General features: G+C 44.4%; 1 protein-coding gene across 2 annotated transcripts in view; it reads left to right on the top strand.

Annotated features, from left to right (window-relative positions):
• The window catches only part of PCNX3 (pecanex 3), a 2,517,385-nt gene that overhangs the window by 418,181 nt on the left and 2,075,696 nt on the right, over positions 1-23,508 (top strand). For both annotated transcript variants that reach the window (XM_044060478.1, XM_044060477.1), the window contains exon 5: positions 12,404-12,499. In XM_044060478.1, coding sequence (XP_043916413.1) covers positions 12,404-12,499 — 96 coding nt within the window. The remainder of the gene's footprint in view (positions 1-12,403; positions 12,500-23,508) is intronic.

Raw genomic sequence — 23,508 nt, 5'->3', positions numbered from 1 at the left:
TTTAGAGGCCTCTTGTAGAGCCGCAGTTACAGGTCTGTGATTCGAAGACATGCTTGGTTAAAAGAACAGAGTTTACCTGATCATGTTAAGGCAAAATTATTGGATGCTCCTTTACAGCATGATACCTTGTTTGGTGTTAAGGCAGAAGAGGTGTTAAAGAAAATGGAGGATAAAGCTAAATCTATGCAAACAGTCAAAGATTTCTTACAGGTACAGCCACCTCGATAGCAGAAATTGGCCTACAAATAATTGGTCCTTTCCAGTGTCAGACAGGCCACAGAGAGGCAGATACAGACACCCAAGAGGCAGATCTCAACCCCAAGGCTCTAACAGACAACGACAGTGGGGCACCTCAACCCCAAAAGGAGGTGAGGATAAGTCTCAACCTTACAAGAAACTGTCCCAATGACTTCCCCCTGCATATGCCAAGCACTTCCCTTTTGGCAGCCCCCTTAGGGGGAAAACTAGCACTTTTTTCTCAAAATTGGCAAACAATCACCCAAGACAAATGGGTTCTTAATATTGTGTCTCACGGTTACAGGTTCCACTTTCACACTTTACCAAGTCTAAAAGGAATGCCAAACCTGCCACAAAATCAATGGGCAGAGGCTCAAAAACAAATTTCAGCCCTCATGGACATGAGTGCTATTCAAAAAGTACCACAGCAAGAACAAGGACAAGGATTTTACTCAAGACTCTTCCTGGTCCCCAGAAAGGACAAAGCCTGGAGACCTATTCTAGACCTTTCAACTCTAAATACTTAACCTGGATGTTCCGAAATTCAAAATGTTGACACTACAGCAGCTTCTTCCCATGCTGGGCAAGGAGGCTTGGCTTGTTACTCTGGACCTCAGAGGCATACCTTCATGTCCCTATCAGACAAAATTGCAGAAAATACCTCAGATTCAAAGCTGGTGCAATGCACTACCAATTCTCTGCACTGTCCTTTGGCTTATCTACTGCGCCCAGGGTCTTTACAAAATGCCTGGCACCAGTAATTGCATTTTGCAGACAAAAAGGAATTCAAATATATCCATACCTGGACGACTGCCTCATTCAAGCAGAGACAAAAGACATTCTTCTAAAGCATCTGGCATTTGTAAAAAGGTTGCTAATTTCTCTAGGGTACACAGTAATCGAAAAGAAGTCAAAACTAGTGCCCTCACAGCAGATAACATTCCTGGGTGCCAGCTTAAATACAACAGCCCAGATGGCTTACCTCACGCCAGACAAACAAGGACAACTGACTCAATATTTTCAGTTACTGGCAAAGAAGTCCCATCTCCCTGCAAGAAAAATTCTGCAGGCCCTGGGATTCATGGCATCCTGCATACTACTAATTCCATATGCCAGACTGCATATGAGGAAATTACAATGGTACCTAAAAAGTGTTTGGGCTCAACACTCTCACAGCTTAGAAGCAGTAATTCCCTTCCTACAACAGGAGTTTCAATGGTGGGCACAGGCATGTCACCTCAACAAGGGTCAGCCTTTCACTGTACCCACAGCCAGGCAGACTCTAACAACAGATGCTTCAGATTATGCCTGGGGAGCACACATGGCAGGAAAATGTATTCAAGGCAAGTGGACCACAGACCAAATGCATCTTCACATCATTCAGAAAGAGATGTTGTCTGTTCAAAATGCCCTAACAGCTTTCAAGGACCTTCTGCATCCAGGACAATTACTATTAAGGACAGACAACACCACAGTAATGTGGTACATAAACAAGCAAGGGGGCACTCATTCTTATACCCTATGCAGGCAAGCCATGACCTTGTGGAACACAGCTCTAACTTATCAAGTTCATTTGCAAGCACAATACCTGCCAGGAAGGAAAAATACTCTGGCAGACGGTCTAAGCAGAAATATCATGGACCCTCACGAATGGAAATTAAATCCACAAGTCTTCAGCATGGTAACGCACAAATGGGGATGCCTAGACATAGATCTTTTTGCCTCCCCACTGAATTGCCAACTACAAAAATTCTGCACAAGGACTTGCCACACACAAGCATGGAAAGTGGATGCTCTCTCGTTCAATCTGGAAAAACCTAAAAATGTATGCCTTCCCGCCACTGCCTCTCCTTTCAAAGGTACTCCTAAAAGCCAGACAAGAAAAACCACAGATGATCCTGATTGCTCCAGACTGGCCAGGCCAGCACTGGTACCCAATCTTAAAGAACTTAGCTCAAGGCCCACCATGGATTTTGCCTCAAATTTCACACCTTCTGACTCAACAAAACAATCAGATCCTGCACGGTCAGCACAAAACACTAAACCTGGCTGCATGGCAGATCCATTAGTCAGACAGGCAGCACCTCTCTCTAAAGCAGTTATGGTTGTCATTTTGGAGGCCAGGAGGCCTAGCACCAGGAAATCGTACTCAGAAAAATTGAAGAGATTCTGCGCCTGGAACCAGGCACAAAGCCTTGACCCTCTTGTCCCAAACATTCCTCAGATTTTACAATACTTAACTGAGATGCTGGACAAAGGCCTATCCTTTTCATCAATTAAGATCCATGCCTCTGCCATTTCAGCACATTACAACACGGATCCTCCTTTATTCTCTCATCCCTTGCTAAAGCAGTACCTCAGAGGGGCTAAAAACATAAGACCGCCCCGGAGGGCACCAACACCAACTTGGGACCTCAATTTTCTTTTGGAAAAACTGACCCTGCCACCGTTTGAGCCAGCGAATACAACCGAACTAAAATTTTTATCATGGAAAACAGCTCTGCTCCTGGCATTAACTTCAGCACGAAGAGTCTTAGAGCTACAGGCATTAATGGCAGTGGAACCTTTTATAATTTTTCATCAGGACATGGTTTTTTTAAGGACAAACCCTACCTTCATGCCAAAGGTGGTGGTATCTAGTGTGGCTCTTAACCAAACTATCCATTTGCCAACTTTTTATCCAAACCCCCAGAATAAAGGGGAAAAACTTCTGCACTCTTTGGACATACACAGGCAGCTACGCTTCTACTTGGACAAAACAAAAACTTTCAGGAAAACTGAGCAACTGTTTGTGGCATATACTGCAGGATCACAGGGCAAGGCCATCTCAAAGCAAACTATCTCCAAATGGATAGGACACTGTATTTGTTACTGCTACACACAGCATGGAAAATCAGTCCCTAATAATATTAGGCCACATTCTACCAGAGCAACAGCCACTTCAACAGCCTTTCTCAGAGGAGTACCAACAAAGGAAATTTTGGAGGCGGCAGCTTGGAGTTCAGTGCACACCTTTACCAAGCATTACCACTTGCCTCTTTACTCTAAATCCAGAGCAGGATTTGCCACTGCAGTTCTGCAGGGCCTCATTGCCAATCCTAATTCCTTATAGACCAGCCACCCAACCTTAGCTTTGGGATTCTACCCAAGTGTAATGACTGCAGCAATGTAGCACGATGAACATAGTACAGTTTTGTACCTACCATAAATGTAGATGTTCGAGTGTTCACACTGCTGCAGTCCAGGTTACCCTCCCTCCATCCCCTCTGTCCTAGCTGGGCTTATTTATACCGGTCTATCCTATACAACCTTTGTGGTGTATTTGCTTGTATCTGAAGGTATTGTTTTTATTTTTATTTGTATGTTTTATTAGCAATATGTATTGCCTACCTACCTGGGGGCACCTGACATCTGGGGCAAGAAAAACTGAAGAAAATGGCATTGGATGCATCTTTTATACCCCTGGCACACTGACGTCAGGGAAGAAGTGACAGCAACCGACGCCGGACCAAGACTTTGGAACTCTGGCCAACTACGGGACCGCCTGATGGCAGGATAACCCCAGGTGTAATGACTGCAGCGGTGTGAACACTCGAACATCTACATTTATGGTAGGCACAAAACTGTACTTTGTGTACACTTACCATAAATGTAGATGTTCGAGTGTATTCACTGTTGCAGTCCAGGTTACTTGCCCACCATCCCCCCTTGCAGTTCTGCAGGGCCTTATAGCCACACCTAATGCTGTTTAGCTCCAGCCTCCCAACCATAGCTTTGGGATTCTACCCAAATGTAATGACTGCAACAGTGAAACACAAAGAACATAGTTCAGTTGTGTACACTTACCATAAATGTAGATGTTAGAGTGTATTCACTGTTGTAGTCCAGGTTACTTGCCCGCCATCCCCCCTTGCATTCTGGAGTTTATCTTTCCTTCTCTGTCTTCTACAACCTTTGTGGTGTATTTGCTTGTAGATGAAGGTAAAGTTTATATTGATGCATGTATATATAGTTTTTATACATTATATATTTTTGCTACCTTTTTGGGGGCACCTGACATCTGGGGCAAGAAAAACTAAAGAAAATGGCGTCTGCTGCTTGTTTTATACCCCTGACAACCTGATGTCATGGAAGAAGAGACAGCAACCAACGCAAGACCCAAGACTTTGGAATTCAGGCCGACTGAGGGCAACCTGCCAGCAGATTACCCAAATATAATGACTGCAACAGTGAATACACTCTAACATCTACATTTATGGTAAGTGTACAAAACTGTACTTTCCTGGAGCCAGGCTCAGGGGATGGGCACAACAGTTTCCAGCTTACCTCGTATTCTAGATTATTTAACAGAAATGCTCCACAAGGGCCTATCCTTCTCTTCAATTAAGATTCATGCCTCTGCCATTTCAGCACATTATAATACGAGCCACCCCCTCTTCTCTCATCACCTGCTAAAATAATTCCTTAGAGGGGCCAAAAATTTAAGGCCCCCCCCAGGAGAGCTCCCACTCCAGCCTGGGACCTTAAGTTTGTATTGGAAAACCTCACCCCTCCACCCCCCTTGAACCAGCTGCTGCAACAGAGTTGAAATTCCTTTCTTGGAAAACAGCTTTACTTCTAGCCATCACTTCAGCAAGAAGAGTGTCTGAACTGCAGGCCCTCATGGCAGTGGAACCCTTCATTATCTTCCATGAGGACAGTGTTTCCCTCAGGACTAATCCACAATTTATGCTCAAGGTGGTGTCTAGTGTGGCTCTAAACCAGTCCATTCATTTGCCTAGTTTTTTCCCTAATTCTCAAAATAAGGGGGAAAGGATACTGCATTCTCTGGACGTGCACAGACAGCTTAGATTCTGTTTGGACATAACTAAGCCTCTCAGAAAATCTGTCCAGCTGCTAGTTAGCTTTGCTGCAGGGGCAGAGGGGAAGGCCAGTTCAAAGCAAACCATTTTCAATTAGCCCATTGCATCCATTTCTGCTACAATCACCATGGAAAACCTACCCCACAGGGGATAAGATAACATTCCACCAGGGCTGCATCTACCAATACGGCATTTCTCAGTGGAGTCCCTACCAGGGACTTCCTGGAAGCTGCTACCTGGAGCTCTGTACATACTTTCACCAAGTATTACCACCTTCCTGTATTTTCTAAATCCAGAGCTAGATTTGCCACAGCAGTCTTACAGGGCCTGATTGCTACCCCCAGTGCTCTTTAACTGCTTCCACCCTTTCTTAGCTTTGGGAATCAACCCAAATGTGATGACTGCAACAGTGAAACACTATGAACATAGTACAGTTGTGTACACTTACCATAAATGGAGATTTTCCAGTGTATTCACTGTTGCAGTCCTGGTTACCCTCCCTCCATCCCCTGACTTCTCTTGGCTGTACCTTTCCTTCTTGTTTGGCATATGTTGTATCATGTTATTTGCTTGCTGGGGGTGTTCCATACCACATAATTGCTTCCTATTGTGGGGGCACCTGACATCTGAGGCAAGAAAAACTGATGTAATGGTGTGTGCTACATGTTTTATACCCCTGATGACCTGAAGTCATGGAAGACGTGACAGCATCTGACGCAGAAATCTGAAGACTCTGGTATTCAGGCCAGCTGAGGGCTACCTGCAGTCAGATAACCCAAATGTGATGACTGCAACAGTTAATACACTCGAACATCTACATTTATGGTAAGTGTACACAACTGTACTTTTCTACTCCAAACTGTTCCTGGTGCCCAGAAAAGAGAACTCTTGGCAGCCTATCCTGGATCTGACAATTCTCAACACCTTCTTGGTGGTACCAAAGTTCAAAATGCTTACACTCCAACAGCTGCTTCCTATGCTAGCCAAGGACTCCTGGCTGGTCACCCTAGACCTAAAAGAAGTTTGTCTTTACATCCCAATAAGGGAATCTTGCAAGAAACATCTACGTTTCAGGGCAGGCTCTATGAACTATCAATTGTCTGCACTTCCCTTTGGTGTATCTATTGTGCCCAGGGTATTCACAAAGTGCCTGGCTCCAGCCATTGCATAATGCAGGCAGAGAAACATGCAAATTTACCCATACTTGGACGATTGCCTGATTCAGGTGGATAGTTAGAAATTGCTACTTCAGCACCTGACATTTGTAAAGAGAGCCTAACTTCTCTGGGGTGTACCATCAACGAAAAGAAATCATATTGGGTACCCAGCCTAAAAATTGTATTCCTGGGAGCAAACCTGAACACAACTTCCCAGATGGCATTTCTTACTCCAGAAAAGCAGGTTTATTTGACAAATTTCTTCAAACTACTGGCCACCCAAACCCAGCTATCTTCAAGAAAAATACTGCAAGCCCTAGGGTTCATGGCCTCATGAACATATTCCATATGCAAGACTGCATATGAGGAAACTTCAGTGGCACTTTAAAAGTCTCTGGTGTCAACATTCTCAGGACCGGGAAACAGTGATTCCTATCATTCCTTGCCTAAGGACAGAGTTCCTTTGGTGGGCAGAGGCCTGCAAACACAACAAATGACTCACTTTTACTCAACCCCCCGCCACCCAAACCCTGACAACGGACACATCAGACTATGCATGGGGGGCTCACATGGCAGGCAAATGCATTTAAGGCAAATGGAGCCCAGAACAAATGCAATTGCATATAAATCAAAAGCTGTACAGAATGCACTGGCAGCCTTCAAATACCTTATCCCTTCCAGGACAACTGTTGATAAAGACAGACAACACTGCAGTCATATGGTGCATAAACAAGCAGGAGGGGTAACTCATTCCTACCCAATCTGCAGGTTAGCCATGGCTCTGTAGAACATGGCCTTGAGCAGGCAAAGTGCACCTGCAAGCTCAATTCCTGCCAGGCAAACAAAAGTCACTGGCAGACGACTTGAGCAGAAATGTAATGGACCCACTTGAGTGGAAACTGGAACCCAACTTATTCAAGCTTCTAATCCACAGGTGGGGGACACCAGAGGTGGACCTCTTTGCTTCCCCCCAAAACCATCAGTTGAGCAAATTTTGCACCAGAACTCCCCACAGCCAAGCATGGAAAGTGGATGCCCTATCCTTTGCATGGGAAAACCTCTCAATCTATGCCTTTCCCCTTCTGCCTCTCCTCTCAAAATTACTACTCAAGATCAAAAGGGAAAGGCCAAGGACCTGCACTGTTACCCACTTTTATGCAGTCTGACAACAGTGCCACCCTGGCACCTGCATCAGACCCCCCTCTCTGCTGTCCCAGCAGGTGGGCCAGATTTTGCATCCTCAGCTGCAAACCCTGAACCTAGCAGCCTGGCTTATTCCCTGAATACATCACCAGCAACCTTCCGCAAACGGGTGCTGGATGTCATCCTTGAGGCCAGGAGGCCTAGTACTAGGAAATCCTATTCAGATAAGTGGAAAAGATACTGTTCTTGGAGCCAATCTCAGGGAAAGGACACAGCCGTGCCCACCTTACCTCAAATCCTAGATTATCTAGCAGAGCTGCTACACATAGGCCTATCCTTCTAATCAATTAAGATTCATGCCTCTGCCATCTCAGCTCATTACAATACTGAGCCTCCCATCTTCTCTCACTCTCTGGTCAAACAGTTCCTGAGAGGAGCTAACAGTTTAAGACCCCCGAGGAGACCTCCCACTCCTGCCTGGAACCTTAACTTTGTACTAGAGACGCTCACGCTTCCCCTTTTGAACCTGCTGCTACAGCAGAGTTAAAAATTTTCTCTTGGAAAACAGCCTTACTTCTAGCTATCACTTCAGCAAGAAGAGTGTCTGAGTTACAGGCCCTTATGGCTGTGGAACCCTTCATTTTCTTCCATGCGGACAGGGTTACCCTCAGAACTAACCCATCATTTATGCCGAAGGTGGTATCCAGTCTGGCTTTAAACCAATCCATCCATTTACCAACCTCTTTTCCTAATCCTCAGAATAAAGGAGAAAAAGGATCCTGCACTCCTTGGATGTGCACAGACAGCTTGGGTTGTACCTTGGCAGGACTAAACCTTTCAGAACGTCTGATCAGCTGCTAGTCAGCTTTGCTACAGGGGCAGAGGGCAAGGCTTTTTCACAGCAAACCATCTCCAAATGGATAGAACACTGCATCCATTTCTGCTACAAGCACCGTGGAAAACCTACCCCACAGGGGATCAGAACCCATTCCACTCGGGCTACCTCAGCCTCTTTAGCATTTCTCAGGGGAGTCCCTACCAGGGACGTCCTGGAAGCTGCAACCTGGAGTTCAGTACACACCTTCACCAAGCATTACCACTTAACTATCTTTTCTAAATCCAGAGCTGGTTTTGCTACAGCAGTCTTACAAGGCCTGATATCCAGCCCTAATACTTGACTACCTCTACCCTTCCCCATCTTTGGGAATCAACCCAAGTGTGATGACAGTGAAACACGAAGAGGATAGTACAATTGTGTGCACTTACCATAAATGTAGATGTTAGTGTATTCACTGTTGGAGTCCTGATTACCCTCCTACCAGCCCCCTGACTTTTCTATACTTTCCACCTGTCCTTTTTTTTGGCCATATCTTATGGTATTTACGTTTTACTGGAGGTGTTCCACAGCATGTAATTGCTTCCTATTTTGGGGCTTCTGACATCTGGGACAAGAAAAAATGATGTAATAGCATTGGCTGCATGTTTTATACCCCTGACAACCCAATGTCATGGAAGTGGCAACAGCATCTTACACAGAAATCTCAAGACTCTGGTATTCGGGCCAACTGAGGGCTACCTGCAGGCCGATAACCCAAGTGCGATGACTGCAACAGTGAATACACTCGTAACATCTACATTTATGGTAATTGTACTTTCCTGCAGCTTGGAAAATAAATGCCGTCTCCCAAAATTGGAAAGGTCTTCTTTTTTTCTTTACACTTTTCCTCCTATACCCCTGATCCCCAAATTACTGCAGATCAAGGAGGATAAGCCAAGAGACATAACATGTGCCTCTTTTTTGGCTGACAAACATCCTTGGTTCTCACCCCTGCAAAACCTACCAAGTGAAGAGGCAAAAATGTTGCCACAGAATGTAGCTCTCTTGACTTTGAGAAACGAGCCCTTCTTGCACCCCAGTATTACTATCCTAATGCTAATGTCTTGAACGTTGTAACTGTCATCCCAGCAAGGAACATGTTTCAATTGATATGTTAAGCATTTTGATGGAGGTTAGGAAACCAAATACAAGGAAATCTACCCAGTAAAATTGAAAACATTATTTGGATGGCTTTCCAGGAATCAATATCTGAACACAGTCTGAGTGTCGCTGGTTCTGAATTATCTATCATACCTTTACAAAATGGGTGTGTGTTATGCTTTGTTAAAGATCTCTGCTTCTGCTACTTCTGCCTGCCTTAATCTTGTCCCCTATTATATTGTTACCTGCAAAGAAAATTTTCTAATGGGAGGTATTGCATTTTAGACAGCCTAGAGAAGTCATTCAACCATGGGATTTCAGTAGTCTGTCAGGGAAGCAAAACTTGTCTCTTTGAAACATCTGGTTTTGCCTTTTCAAGTACTTAACCAGAAAGATGACATTTTTGGTAGCTGAGAAATCTGCTGAGACATTTCAGAACTACATGCTCTAGTATGCAAGCAGCCATATCTGATTTTCCATAAGAATATTGTGTTCCTTCACAAAAATTCTTCTGGTGTGCAAGAGATATCTTTGAATCAGGTCATCCACATTCCTGTGTTTTTTCTCTAACCACAGAAGAGGTTAAAAAGAAATCTGCATCCATTGGATGGACATACACAACTGAGATTTTACTGGGCAAAAAGAAAGAATTCAGAAAGTCAGAACAACTGTTTGTGAAAGGCAGGGAGAGGAAGCAAGTAAACAGACCTTTATCTGAATGGCTTGCATACTGCACCTGCTGTTGCTGCTGTGCATACGGTAATCCTGTACCAAAGCATGTTAAAGTACATTCGGCTAGAGCCACAGCAGCCATCACAACATTCCTCATGGGAGTTTGTTCAGCACGTTTTTGAAGAGGCATCTTGCCTCTCAGTGCACACTTTATCAGAGGTCTGCAATCTGTGACTTGCATGCAGGGCCAGAGCAGGGTCTGCCTCTGCCAACCTACAAGATTTTGTCTCCTGAAGGGATATCATCAGGGTCAGCCACTTACTGGGCAAATACTCAGGGAGTCATCTCGTAGATGAGGACTGCAGCACTGAATAGCACAGTGAATATTGTACAGTTGTGTTAGAACTTCCCATAATTGTAGATGTTCAACTGTATTCTCTGTTGCAGTCCATATTCCTGTCTTCCATCCAGTCTCTCATAATCTTAGGCATCATACAGGTGGAATGGATTCCACCTTATTTCTTTGTCCACCAATGTCCTTTTCTTTCCTACCAACCCCTCTCTCTCCTTGAACTTGCTTAACATCTCAGAGTGGGAAATTGGAGACCTTGTTAGAGGGTACCTTACCAGCTCCTGTTCATCTCATGTTCTGACACCTAGTGCAAGCTTCTGGTCGATCCAGGGCAGGAAAGATCTGCTTCAGCCAGTGACCCCTTTTATACCACTGTTGTTCTTGCCCCTGTGTGCAAGGGTGTTTGCTGAGGTCACTAGGGGAAAGCTGTAGCTCTGGAAGTTGGGCCAACCTTCAAGCTAACCTCTATACAGGATATCCCATAGATGTGGACTGCAACAGTAAATGCACTTGAACATCTAGTATTATAGTAAGTTCCTAACGTAACTGTCCTTTTTACTTATTATACACTGTTGCACATTGATGCCTTCTGTATGCGTTTGTTGATACAAAATTATAGCTAGACATGGTCCGTTTTGGATTTGTATGCTTACTTGATTACATTTAAAGTTTTAAAAGGGTATGGGAAAGTAGCTTACTGTCCTGCAGGTTATACCTGTACTTTTGTTTTACTAATTTAGTAGTAAGGTGATTTTCCAGTAATAAAGCAGATGTAATTGATAATGCTACTGTTTTTTTTATGTTCATTTTATTGTCTAAGCATCTATCCATTGGCTTCCCTGTCTGGAGCTGTTGATTCAGTCCTCCATTGGGGGAGAGTCCTCCGACCCATTTGTTCCCCAGTGGAAGCGACAGTCCGGCATTAGGGAGCAGACAGTTTTGCAGATCCTGTGGGTTGTCATGTCCCTACACCTGCTGCATGCTTGCAAGCTATGCTATTGCTGTGTGCAAGGGTGTTTCCGGAGTATTTAATTTTGTACTTATGTGCTGTGTTATTGCTGCCCCCTCAACCTGTCTGGCAGATAAACATTTGACGTAACCACACCCCCCCCCCCCAGCTCTTACTGGAGGCATTAATTTATGCAGTTGTAGACATACAGAATTCGTGGCTTTTTAAGCAGTAGTAAGTAATGTCAAGAAAATTGTTCTCAGTAGAGTACAAAGAGTATGCCTAGCTACACCCTTGCCCTCTGGAGGTGCATGTTCTCTTCTGTGCATTTGCCTTCCCCAACCAAGTGGCACACCTCTTGTAGCACATGGCTCGCTAAGCTCCTTTTGCTGTGGCAGTGGCATGTGCAGCAGTTCAAGCTGCCTTCCCACTCCCGAGATGAGCAAGCCAGTTTCAGCCACTTACTCCCATTCTTTCTCACTTGGACCTTCCAGAACTTGTATTGCCAGTCAGAAACTGGTTTTGTGGGGTGCAGTAAGGTCTTGACCCCTCTGCACCACATGGCTAGGCTAATAATGCCACATTTGTCATCTAAACACATAAGTGATTTAATTTTATATACTTAATTTGGTAAGTGAGGAAAGATAGCACTTGTCTTGTGGAACAGTGTTTGGTGTGTATAACAAGATATAGTTAGTATATGTTACAGCAGCAGTACAGACCTGTTTTGATGGAAGTTGCTCCCTTTTTATCATGTATTTTAGTTATTACTAGAGAATATGCTTAGGACACCAAGTAAATGAGCCATTTTCAGTCTCTTTTTTTAGTAGTGCTACAGGCATGTGCTTCAGGGCTGAGGTGAGTAATGAAGAGCTGCATCCATCAGTTTTAAATCCAGAATAAACTACACACATGCCATTTTGTGAAGAAGTGAGGGGAAGAGCTGTGTTGTAATAGTCAGTAGTGGCATGCAGTGAAAAGTGAGTAGTGCTGTTAAGATGTGTAATGTTTTGTTTTACAAATAACATTTATACTTGTTTATCTTTTTTCCAGACATAAAGGATCTGGTACGAGAGCAAGGTAGTAATAATGTAATTGTGACTTCAGCTGACAGGGAAATGCTGAAACAGATTTCTCAGGACAATATCGGTGAGCTTTTATATTACTGTTAACTTAAAAGGCATTCATTTACTTAAGTTCTAACTGTTGCTCTGCCTTCCGCTCTCTTTTTTAAACAACATCGCTGTTCTTAATCATAACTCGAGAGGCGTATCTGCCTTCTTTCAGTGATGCTGTTTTGGAAGAATTCCCATTTGAAGAAGCCTTCTCCTTCTGTTTGTTTTTTCTTTCTTCCTTTCTTGTTGAAAGGTCTGAATAAGTTTTCAGGGACAGATGATTTGAAAGGCATGTGAACCATACATGTAATGTCTTTGAGTTCTTGGTTACATTGCATACACTGCTATTCAGCAGTTTGGTGTTTTTGTTGGGGAGGATAGAGTGCTTGTTGTAAAAACCTTTCAGGGGTAGTAATCCATCTGCTTGGCCAGTGGTAGGGTGTTTGGCTTTATTTTTATGGGCCTAAAATAATAAGCTCAAATAAAGAACTATGTATTCCTCTATTTTGCTGTCTTTGGTTAGAGAGCAAGGGCAGAGGTATCATGGTTTACCATCTGCCTAGAGTTGGAGGGGGTGCAGTGGCTCCTCAGCTTACTTTGGAGCAGTTAACATCCCTGAGGGTGGTCCACTGTGAGACTTGCTTGTCATACTAATCATTGTCTTTGTGCCAAACACCAATACAGCATAAAAGGATATCTTCTTTTGTGTGCTGGCCTCCATCCAGGGACTCTTGCATCGAATCCAAACATACGTCTCTGTGTACTCTATTGGTCATAAATCAGCCAAAATGGTTTGTGTTTTTAGGGAAAGGAGAGGCATTAGCATAACTGTTACAGCCTAGTAGGTGATGCATTGGCCCTCGAAAATAAAAGTGCTGCTGACGAAGGCACAGACTGATGGCTTGCTGGATTTCCCTATGGTCTACCTGAACATTGGCTTACAAGGATGAGACATGTAGAAGAAAAAATATTAGAGGCCCCTGTTTAGTATTCTGAGATTTAGAAATAAGGTTTCACCCATTTCCTATATCCCATCAAGAAAAATTATGGAAAGTCTGGTGTAGGAAATTTGAAATTTAGCTGTCAAAGTACTTTGTTTTTTACTATTTGGTGGCAGGAGTACTTTATTGCCTGCAAAAATGAAGGTAACCCTGAATGCTGTGATGTTCATCTTGCTTAACTACTGCAGTAATTACTCTTGGGATTTCCTGCCTTGCAGAGACCTGAGGCCAGCCCAAGTACCAGATGCTATTTCCTTTCCCCAAGACCTGGCAGATGCCCTCCCTTCTGATGTCAGAGCATCTGGGTATAAAGAGCCATTGACCAGTGGTGTTACTTCATTTCTTTCTTGCTGTTAGAGTCCAAAGTACCAACGACACTAAGTACCCTGTTTAGGAAATAAACATTCTCTGTATTTTTTTAATTTTGTTAGATGTCAGGAAAATCTAATTTGTGTTGAGTATGCGAAGCAAATTCCTTATTGAGATTTCCACTCTTTTTTTTTTTTTGTTCTGCCTGAGTCCTGTGCAGGAAATGCCCAATTGTCACAAGTTGCGTACTTCAGTACTTACACTGTCAAGCATAGGATTGACTAATTTCATAAGTAAACAGAGCAACATAGAGGGGATTGGTGGACTGTTTCTGTTATGGGATCTGGCGGTTCCTCAGTCAGACACATCCTAGAGGGAAAAAAAACAGCTGAAGAACTAGATGACACCTTTTCTGTCTGTAGCAGCCCTCGCAGGCTCGAGCTGAGAAGTGAGGTGCTTTTACAGCCCCCTCTGACAACTGTAGTGGCCTCTAATAAGACCCCTTCAGAGGCCACCAAGTCTTCTGCACTGTATATGTCCACTCGGGCTTAGTACACCCAGGTGCCTGATGTATCCAGAGCCACAGTGTAGGCACCAGCTCCTCACACCGCATATCCTCAAAATAGAGGGGGTGGTTGAATCCTCTGCATTTATGTCTCCTCAGAGATTCCAGAAGACTGGATTCAGGTTGTGCTTCCTTGGCCTCCTGCCCACATCTTGAGACTCAGGTGCTTGAATTAGGCCCAAGCTGACAAAGCCAAAAAAAAAAAAGCCCGTCATCGGCTTTCTCTGGCCAGAGCCACTTGGGTCTCAGTCCCACCATTCTCATTCCTACCAGCAGGACTTATTCAGAATTGCAGAGGAACTCATTGAATTCAGGAGATTCAGGTAACTTGACCCTGAAAAAGCACACTGCTCCAAGAAATCTCTCCTGTAAAAAAGAAAAGTGACCATTCCCCACAGGAGTTTTTAGATATCTACAACTCTGATAATGACCAGTTAGCATATGTTGACCAGCTATTACAGGGTCATGTGCCAGTTCAGAGTCAGAGGATGCTCTTGTATCAGCCTCATCACACAAGGATCTTTCATTTTGGAAACCTTTTTCATAAAATGAAAGAGTCCTTCAGACTGAAGCTCAGGAATATCCTCTGCCCAAGAAGAGGTTTGGACAATTTCTTGGTACTCTTGAGCCCAAATGTCTCTCTCTGTTCCTCCGGTATTGGAAGTGGTGGATGATGTGATTCTGAACACATCCCTGCAAGCTGATCACCAACACTGTGCCTTTAGGAAGCCAGACCAGACCAACATAGTGATTGATTCCCACAAGGTGTATAGGAATATGGTGGTAAATCCTAAAGTGGCTTTTTCAGAATCCAAGGGAGCACTTCCATTAATTCCTTCCTAAATGATTGAGCAGAAACCTTGATAGATTTGGCAAATAAAGTTACACTTACGCTATCCTGTATGTGGGAGCCATGAATTTCCAATTTCATATGATCAAATACCAGGAGACCCTCGTGGATCAGAGTGGAGGTAGGATAAGGCTGTCTAGAAAGAGTTGCTGGAATTGTGCAATACCAGCTCTCATGTTTCAAATACTCTCTATGTGGCTTTTGATGTCTTGGAAGTATCAGTTAGGTCATCTTCTACAGGGTTAGTAATCAGGAGATATGCCTGGGTAAGGGAACAGTCTGACAGAGCGTGCTAAAGCAGAAATCCTGTATGCACCTTTAGACAAGGATTTCCTCTTTGCACCCAAGCTCAAAGTGAATTTTAAAACGAGTGGAAAAGATGAAGACCATACAGGTAGTAAATGCCTTTTCCGCAGGTCCCTTTGGCTAGGTTCAGCAGAAACCTTCTTAGGAGAATAGGTGTTTACTAGGCTAACGGCCACAGGGGTCTTTTCAAGAATAACCATGCATCCCAAATCACTGGCAAGTTTTGATACCCTTGATAAGTGTAAGCAGGTGAACCATTTACGGGCTACCCGTGTCCATTAGAAACATAGGTGCCAAACCAGGGATGAATTTCCTGTTTCATGTTCAGTTGTCCAAATTGCACTTGAATTTGGTTAGGGAGGAACTCTGCTTCATGTGGATAGGGAGCCACTTCCAGAGAAGGGGTAGTCTATGGGATGTATACTTGTCTCTCCAGCAGGTCCTGTTTATATTACAGGCAAGATTTAAGTCTTTAGAATTGGTAATTCTGGTGCTGTTTATTTTGTGGATATGCAGGAGGTCCATCAGAGTGGGGTTTGACAGTGCCTTGTATGCCAGGCATAGAGCTCCCCTCAATAGCTTGAAGGAGGCAGAGTACAGGGATAGGGCCTTGAGGCAGTCTGTATAGAATGTTACTTATGCCCTGTATTCTTTTAGTGAGAAACAGCTGTGGATGGTCTAGTTGTTGGATATGGCTGGTTAGGTATGTACTAAAGGGGGCATTGTACTCCGTGATAGGTCTGATGAATGACTAATACAGTTAGACAATGACTTCCTTGAACCTAGATGCCATACCGTTGTGTATAAGATGCACAACACAGAATGATTTCCTCACTACTGTAGACATGTGATGGTCAAAGGGTAGATCACTGTCTGAGCGTGTCCCCAAGTCCCTGACTATTGGGTCAACTCTTAGGAATGTGTTGTCAATATAGCTACCAGGGTTGGATGACTTCATCGAAGGATACTGTTAAGCATTTCTTGGCATTTAGGTTTAGTTCATGGCTTTGGCCAGCTGTGTCAACCCTTCCTGTAGAATATTTGTGTCAGTAGGCGATTTATTGACCGCTCCAAATTTGCAATCATCTCCAAATTTAGTAAGCCAGAGACCATTGACATTTGCCTTTACTTTAGAGAAGTAAATGCCAAAAAAGAGTAGTCTCAAGACTGATCCCTAAACAACTCCACTTGTGACTGACCTCTTTGTAGAGGTGGACTCCCCAGTTCTAACTTCCTAGGTCCTGTCCATGAGCCAGCTGGCTATCCACCGGGTTACATAAGGGTTTGTTCCTAACCTTTTAAGTTTGTCAACAATGCCCAAGTGGAGGATTGTGGAAAATGCCTTGGCCAAGTCAGGGTAGGCAGTATGAACCACTTTGCCCACATCTATTGCTTTGGTGAACTTCTCAGAGAAGTCTACCCGGTTGAGTTGGCATGATCTGCCCTCGATGAGCTCAAATTGGGTTGGGTCCAGTGTCTGGAGATTTTCTGTGTCTTTATTTATCATTTCCATAATAATTTTTTACCTTGAAGACATAGCCATTTCCAGCTTTTCATACACAAACCTAGAGCAGAAAGACAAGAAAGGGAAACATTTTGAAGAAAGCGTAAGACCAGGCCTGGTGTGTCCCAGCCCCAGGGACCCAACAGAGAGCAGCGCTGACTCAAAAGAGCTCATACTTGTCCTCCTCCCAGAAATATCCCAGCCAAACCCTCTTCCTGTCTATTTGCAGTAAATTTAAATAAAAAAAGTAAAGTTGATGACATCCATGAAGCACTGAACTGGTCTTCCAACCTGCAACCTCAACAGCCTGCAAGACAAAGTAAAAGATCAGAATTAAAGTCAACTGTTCAGAATTTCAGAGCCTGGCTGCAGCTAACTTGGCAAAAGTTGGCCAAAAAAAAAAAAAAAAAAAGTCTTTCCAGAGTATAAGACAGCCGAGTAAAGGGTTAAGTAGATCTTTATTCAGTGATGGATGAGAGTTCTTGTCTGATGATCCATTGTATCACAGGAATTCATGGTGCCAGCAGCAACAGTCCTCAAACACAGGCTCCTCATCTCCTCTGCATCAGGAGAGAACTACTCTGGTAGGTTTAAGCATGCCAGCAAAATCTGGGTGTCCCCATCTGGATGCAGGTAGGGACATAATCACTGATGCCTCAGACCTTGCATGGGGCACCCACTCAGGAGAAATCACTGGGCAGGGCAGCTGGAATAGTACTTTCAGGACAGTCACATCAACCTAAAAGAGATGATAGCAGTTCAGAAAGCATGTATGGCCTTCTAAACAAAATGGACTCCAGGAGCTCTGGTGTTGAGAACAGTCAGTACTATTCCCCTTCTTTGAATGACCCTGCAACTCTGGAAATTGGCACAAGGAACTGGATAGACCCTCCTCACACAGTACTTAGCAGGAGCAGAAAATTAGCTGGCATATTTCACTGAGCAGGTCAATCAGAGATTCTCATGAGTGGATGCGCAACAGGAAATTTTTCCTTCAACTGACACAGAGATGGGTGCGCCAGAAGTAGATTTTTTTTTTTTTTTGGAGCAGAAAAGGCATCTCAGTAAATTCTGCTCAAGGGATCCAAAGAGAAGAGCCTAGAGGATGGTTGCCTTCTCCTCTTCCTCCCACAAGATATATTTCTCTGACTTTCCTTCTATATCTGTCATCCCTAGGGTACTTCAGAAAGTCAGGGAGGAAGGGCCAAGGGAGATCCTAGTAGCACCTCCCAAGTTTCTATCAGGCAACACTGGGTCTGATGTCAATCTTCATTCTCTCCTGAATGAATGAGTTCAGATCTGATCTGTCGGATCTGACTCAGCCGATGCTACAGCTCACAGCCACCAGCTCTCTCGAGCTTCTCCTTTATCCACAGTGCACCTTCCCATTTACCTCCAATCTTGTTTGACATTTCTAGCTGTCAGAAGTGGTGTACCAGTTTCTCTTGAGCTGCATTGGATAAGTAAAGTTTTTCTTTCGTAATTCCTTCCATTAAACAGTCTTTTCTTTAGCTTAATTTTTCAGCTTTTAGCCTTTAGTGTTTGTGGTTAGCATCTCTGCTGTTTATTCTCCATTTCCCTTATAACTTTGTCATGTTTCTGTCGTACCATTGTTATTTCCTTGCCTTCCTTTCTATTCAACTGTCTTTAGTGTGTTGTAATTCTTTCCTCTTGTACTGATACTGCTGCCTTCCTGCTTCTTTTTGTACTTGGTACACCTAGATACTATTGTTGGTATCTCCTTTCCCTTATGACCTGGTTGTATTTCTTCATACCATTGCTGGTAGTCCCCTGCTTTCTTCTTCCTTTGTTTAAAAAACGTTACTGTTTTGGATCATCTTTATCTTAGGAATTTTCATTTATTGTTATTGTTGACTTCTGTATTGCATGATTAGAAACCTGCAGGTTTCAAGAAGTGCTCCAGATGTGGGCAAAAGTTGCCACTCTCTGATGCACACTCGCTTTGTGTGTACTTCTTCGGTCCATTACACTTGCAGGAAGATTTCTCAGGTTGCCACAGATTTAATGGGTGAGCTTTAACAGAATATAAAAATAAGTTGATATTAAATGGTCTCATCCCTTTCTCTTTTGGAGAAGCCATATCCCACTCTCCAAATTCGAAGCCTTCCACCTTGTCAAAATCTTCCTCAGACTCTTCCTGGAAAAGAAGTGCTAAACATCCAGTCTCAACCCTGGATCAGAAAAAGATGAAAATTTGGGATATGACTGCTCCCTTAGAGCCTACAACTTCTAAAGTGACTGTTATGGATCTGGCACAATGCAAGTTAGATCAGACAAAATCATTGGGTCAACACAACCTTCAGAGACTCTGTATTTCTTCGTCAGTTGACCTGGTACCTGACGAGCATCCATCACCTTTTTTTGCAGAAACCAGCATCCCCCTCCATTTACGCTACTTGTTCTTCTAGAAGTCTCAGAAGAAGTTGTGGTAAGAGTGAGCGAGGAAGATCCTGTTGGCACATGAGCAGATGGGTTTTCCTTCAGCGCCTACCCCTCTGGGTCAGGTTACCAGACCTTCCACCACACCACTCTTGTAAGTTCCTCGTCTAACACCATCCATTATCTTAGAGTTTCAGGGTCCCAGTCATCCGGATCTGTCCGTATCAGATCTGAGGATTTCTCCATCTTCAGATTTCACATTGTCTTGAATACCTCCAGTCTTTTCAGATCCGGAGAGCTCTCGGAGCCGAAGCCTGCCTCCCAAGTCCAGGGCGCACAGCATTTGACTCCAAAATTTTCGGAGCCCTCTCTGTTTCTCGGTGCCTCGGCACTGCACAGTTTTGCACCGGCTTCCTTCTCATTGGCAGTGCTGACAGATTGGAGAAAGGGCATGACTCAGAAACCACTCTCTGGCTCCTTAGAGCTCTGGCTTTGAGGCTGCAAAGGGAGTGTTTGTTGCCTTGGCAGTCCTGATGGAACGTCCCCCCTCGGATCCTACCTATTCCACCATGATGCCTGAGTGCCTGGAGCCTCAACATCTTACTCCACTGGGACTTTCTGCCCCAAAACCTCAGGTTCCCTCCCAGGGAATTTTGATTTCCTCTTCCGAGACTTCCCCAGAACATTCGACTCAGGAAGTACCCTGGAAAAGGCCATGCAAGAAGAAGCACCTAGACTTCCCACAGGAGTCCTTCACCGAAGACAGATTTTGATGAGGGCAAAGGGTCCCCACAGTCACTTCCTGAAGGTGTTCCTTTTGGAGACATCCTAGAAATCCTGAAACAGAGGCTGCTGGACATCCTTCAACCCTGCACCGGAGAAATCCATCTGCCTGCTGACAAGCTCATGGACATGACTTTTAGGCTTGCATGGAAGGAGCTTGACTCCATAAAAATCACACCTCAGAGACAGGATAGGATAATGGCACCACCTGAGGACAGTTAGTTTTGGGGAAAAGGGGTTCTAGTTGATGCCATGGTCATTTCAGCAGCCACAAAGAAGGAACAAGCAGACAAGAGTTCCACTGTCCATCCCCCCAACAGGGAGTGGTGGGAGATGGCAGATTAGGGAAGCATGTCTTTTCTTCAGCGACCTTTGCATTGTCACTGAACTATCTGGCACATTTTGTTAGACTTCAGAGAGATTTGACCAAGGAATTATCAAATACTCTCTCTGGAACGGTCTCTGCAGAGGTTAAAGATTCTGTAACTTCTCAGTTGGCAACCCTACAGTTAAATTGCAATAGTTCCATGAGATTAGTTTCCAGCATAGTGGAAGGAACCTAAAGAACTGCAGGTTCAGGCATTTCCATGAGGAGGCATGCCTGGATGTGCTTGTGTGATTTTGTGGAGGCTTTTAAGACCAATTTCATCCGTGCTCCCTTTGACAGAACTACCCTTTTTGGCCCTGAAGTGAAAGAAACGCTGTGCAGGTGTGAGAAAGATAGAAAGATCTTGTCTGCCATGGGCATACTTTTTTTGGTCCCCCCCCCCCCCCAAAGATCCTTCTCCAAGAATCGGTAGAGTGGCCAGAAAATGTGTTTCAAAAATCCCAAGGTCCAGTCAATGACGCACATGGAAGAAGTGCCCCTAGAAGCAGAGGGGGAGACTCCAATGGATGTCACTGCCCTCATGGCAGAAGTGGCCAACAAAAACCAAGGTTCATGAGAATCTTTCTTTGATAAACCCTATCTGCTCTCCTGAATGGAGGCCCAACTGTCCACCTCTGGAGACAGTCAAGGGTCTGTTATCCCTGCACCAAGAGCCTGGCTAGAATTAAAAGATAGTTGGGTGCAGAGGATTATATCCAGAGGTTATACAATAACATTTTCCCTACTACCTCCAGTTCCCAGAAAATCCTTGATGTTCCACCCAGTCAGAGGGCTCTAGCAGCAATTCAGATTCAAAAGTTGCTAGAAAGAGTCATCCAAGAGGCCCCACCAGACCAGATAGGATCTGGAATTTACTCAAAGTTCTTTTTAGTGCCAGAAAAGACAGGGACTGGAGACTAATTTTGAATCTCACAAATATAAGCAAATCTGTGCAACAAACCAAGTTCTGGATAGTCACGGTTCAGTCCATTCTCCCTTTTCTGGGCAAGGACAACTGGATGTACTTGATAGATCTTCAGGTTACCTACTGTCACATGAAGATGAAGAGGTGATCCAGAAAGTACGTATGCTTCTGGTCACTACCAGTTCAGAGTACTGCCCTTTGGACTCACTCCAACCCCAGGGTGTTTTACCAAATGCATGGTAGTAGCTGCAGTTTACCTCAGACTGCAGGGATTCTAGGTGTTTCCTTACCTGGATGACTGGCTCATTACCGCTCTAACCAGGCATCAGCTCATACATGCAAGAGATCAGGTTCTCTACACCCGAGCAGTCCTAGGAAAACCATAAACTACAGCAAATCACAACTTCAGCCAACTCTGATATTAGAATTTATTGAGCACTGCTCAACACAAAGACTGCCATTGCTTCCTTCCACCACACTGAGATCTAACTACAAGGTCACAGGTCAAGAAGGTTGTAGACAACGTATCATTCTCAGCCCTCACAGCTCTTCAAACTCTGTCTCATGACTCCATTGGCCAGGTTTTACATGTGGATCTTACAGTGGATATTTACTACTCAATGGTCAGACTTCCACCAGTCAGTTTCGTATCAGATAAAAATTGCCAGCACTTGCAGAAGAGATGTATTGGTGGATTCAGTCCAGTCAACTGCTCCATGGCCGTCCCTTTATTCCCCAACAGCACAAGCCCATAGTGACCATGGATGTTTCCCAGGTAGGGTGGGTGGAACAGTATCTGGGGAAGACAGTCCAGGGTACTTGTTCTCCCTAAGAGGCCAATTTGCATATAAATGTCCTAGAGATGAGAGCAGTGCTCTTGGAGTTGCAAGGTTTTCAAGATGTTTTTTACCCTCTGCAACAATTGCGATTCAGACGAACAACATGTCAGTCGTCTGGTACATCAACAAACGGGGGAGCCAAATCTTACCCACTGTGTCAAGAAGCGCTCAGGATCTGGCAGTGGGTGATCTCTTCCAACTGCTTTCTTTTAGTGACGTGCATTCTGAGGAAATACAATGTGATTGTGGACAAATTGAGCGGGTGCATACTACTTCCAAATGAGTGGTCCCTCAACGAGAAAGTGGCGGGCGAGATTTTTCCATCACTGGGGCCAGCCATGCTACAATCGTTTTGCCTCTCTCCTAAACATTAAGTGCAGCAGCTACTTTGCCCTAATTTCCCCACAGGGGCAGTCACTGAGGGATGCTCTACTTCATGATTGGATCCTGGTCTTCTTTATGCCTTCCTACCAACCCGATTGATTCCAGAATTTGTGCAGAAAGCTGCCATGTCGAAGAGCACAGTGATCCTCATTGCCCCCACTGGCCTTGACAAATCTGTTTTCCCTTTCTATGGCCTCACCTGGTTCAACCACCATCTGACTCTGGACATCCTGTCTCACTGATAGGCATGTCACACCCAGATATACCAAACCTCAAGCTGACTGCTTGGCCTTTCCAGTTCCCTTAGTAGCCAGACAGTCTATGCTCTCATCACCTGTCCGACATGTAATTCTGTCTTTCCATAAACCCTTGACAAGGAAAATATATTCAGGTAAATGGAAAAGGTTTGCCATTTGGGCTCAGCAACATAAATGTGATACCTTTTCAATCTCCATTAATCACATCTTAGATTTCCTTGCTCACATTTTTCAAAACAGTGATGTTCATCGTGCATACAGCTGCAGTCATTACAGATGGGTTATCCTGCCATCAGGCGGGTCCTCGGTCGGCCGAATTCCAAAGTCTAAGTCTGGCGTCGGTTGTCGCCACTTCTTCCCTGATGTCAGTGCGGCAGGGGTACAAAAGAGGCAGCCGATGCCATTTTCTTCAGTCTTTCTTGCCACGCGGTGCCCGAAGCAGAAGCAGTTCGCAAGTGCCGGTCGGCCAGCTCCTGAGATTTACGAAAGTATTTCAGCTGAAGTCTTCTTGAAAGCTAAGTACCCCGTTGGGGAAACTTTTTTCTTGCCTCAG

Source organism: Protopterus annectens, chromosome 2.part0, assembly GCF_019279795.1.
Source record: "Protopterus annectens isolate FY-2018-M chromosome 2.part0, PAN1.0, whole genome shotgun sequence".
Taxonomy (NCBI): domain Eukaryota; kingdom Metazoa; phylum Chordata; order Ceratodontiformes; family Protopteridae; genus Protopterus; species Protopterus annectens.
This window is presented reverse-complemented; position numbering and strand designations above follow the sequence as displayed.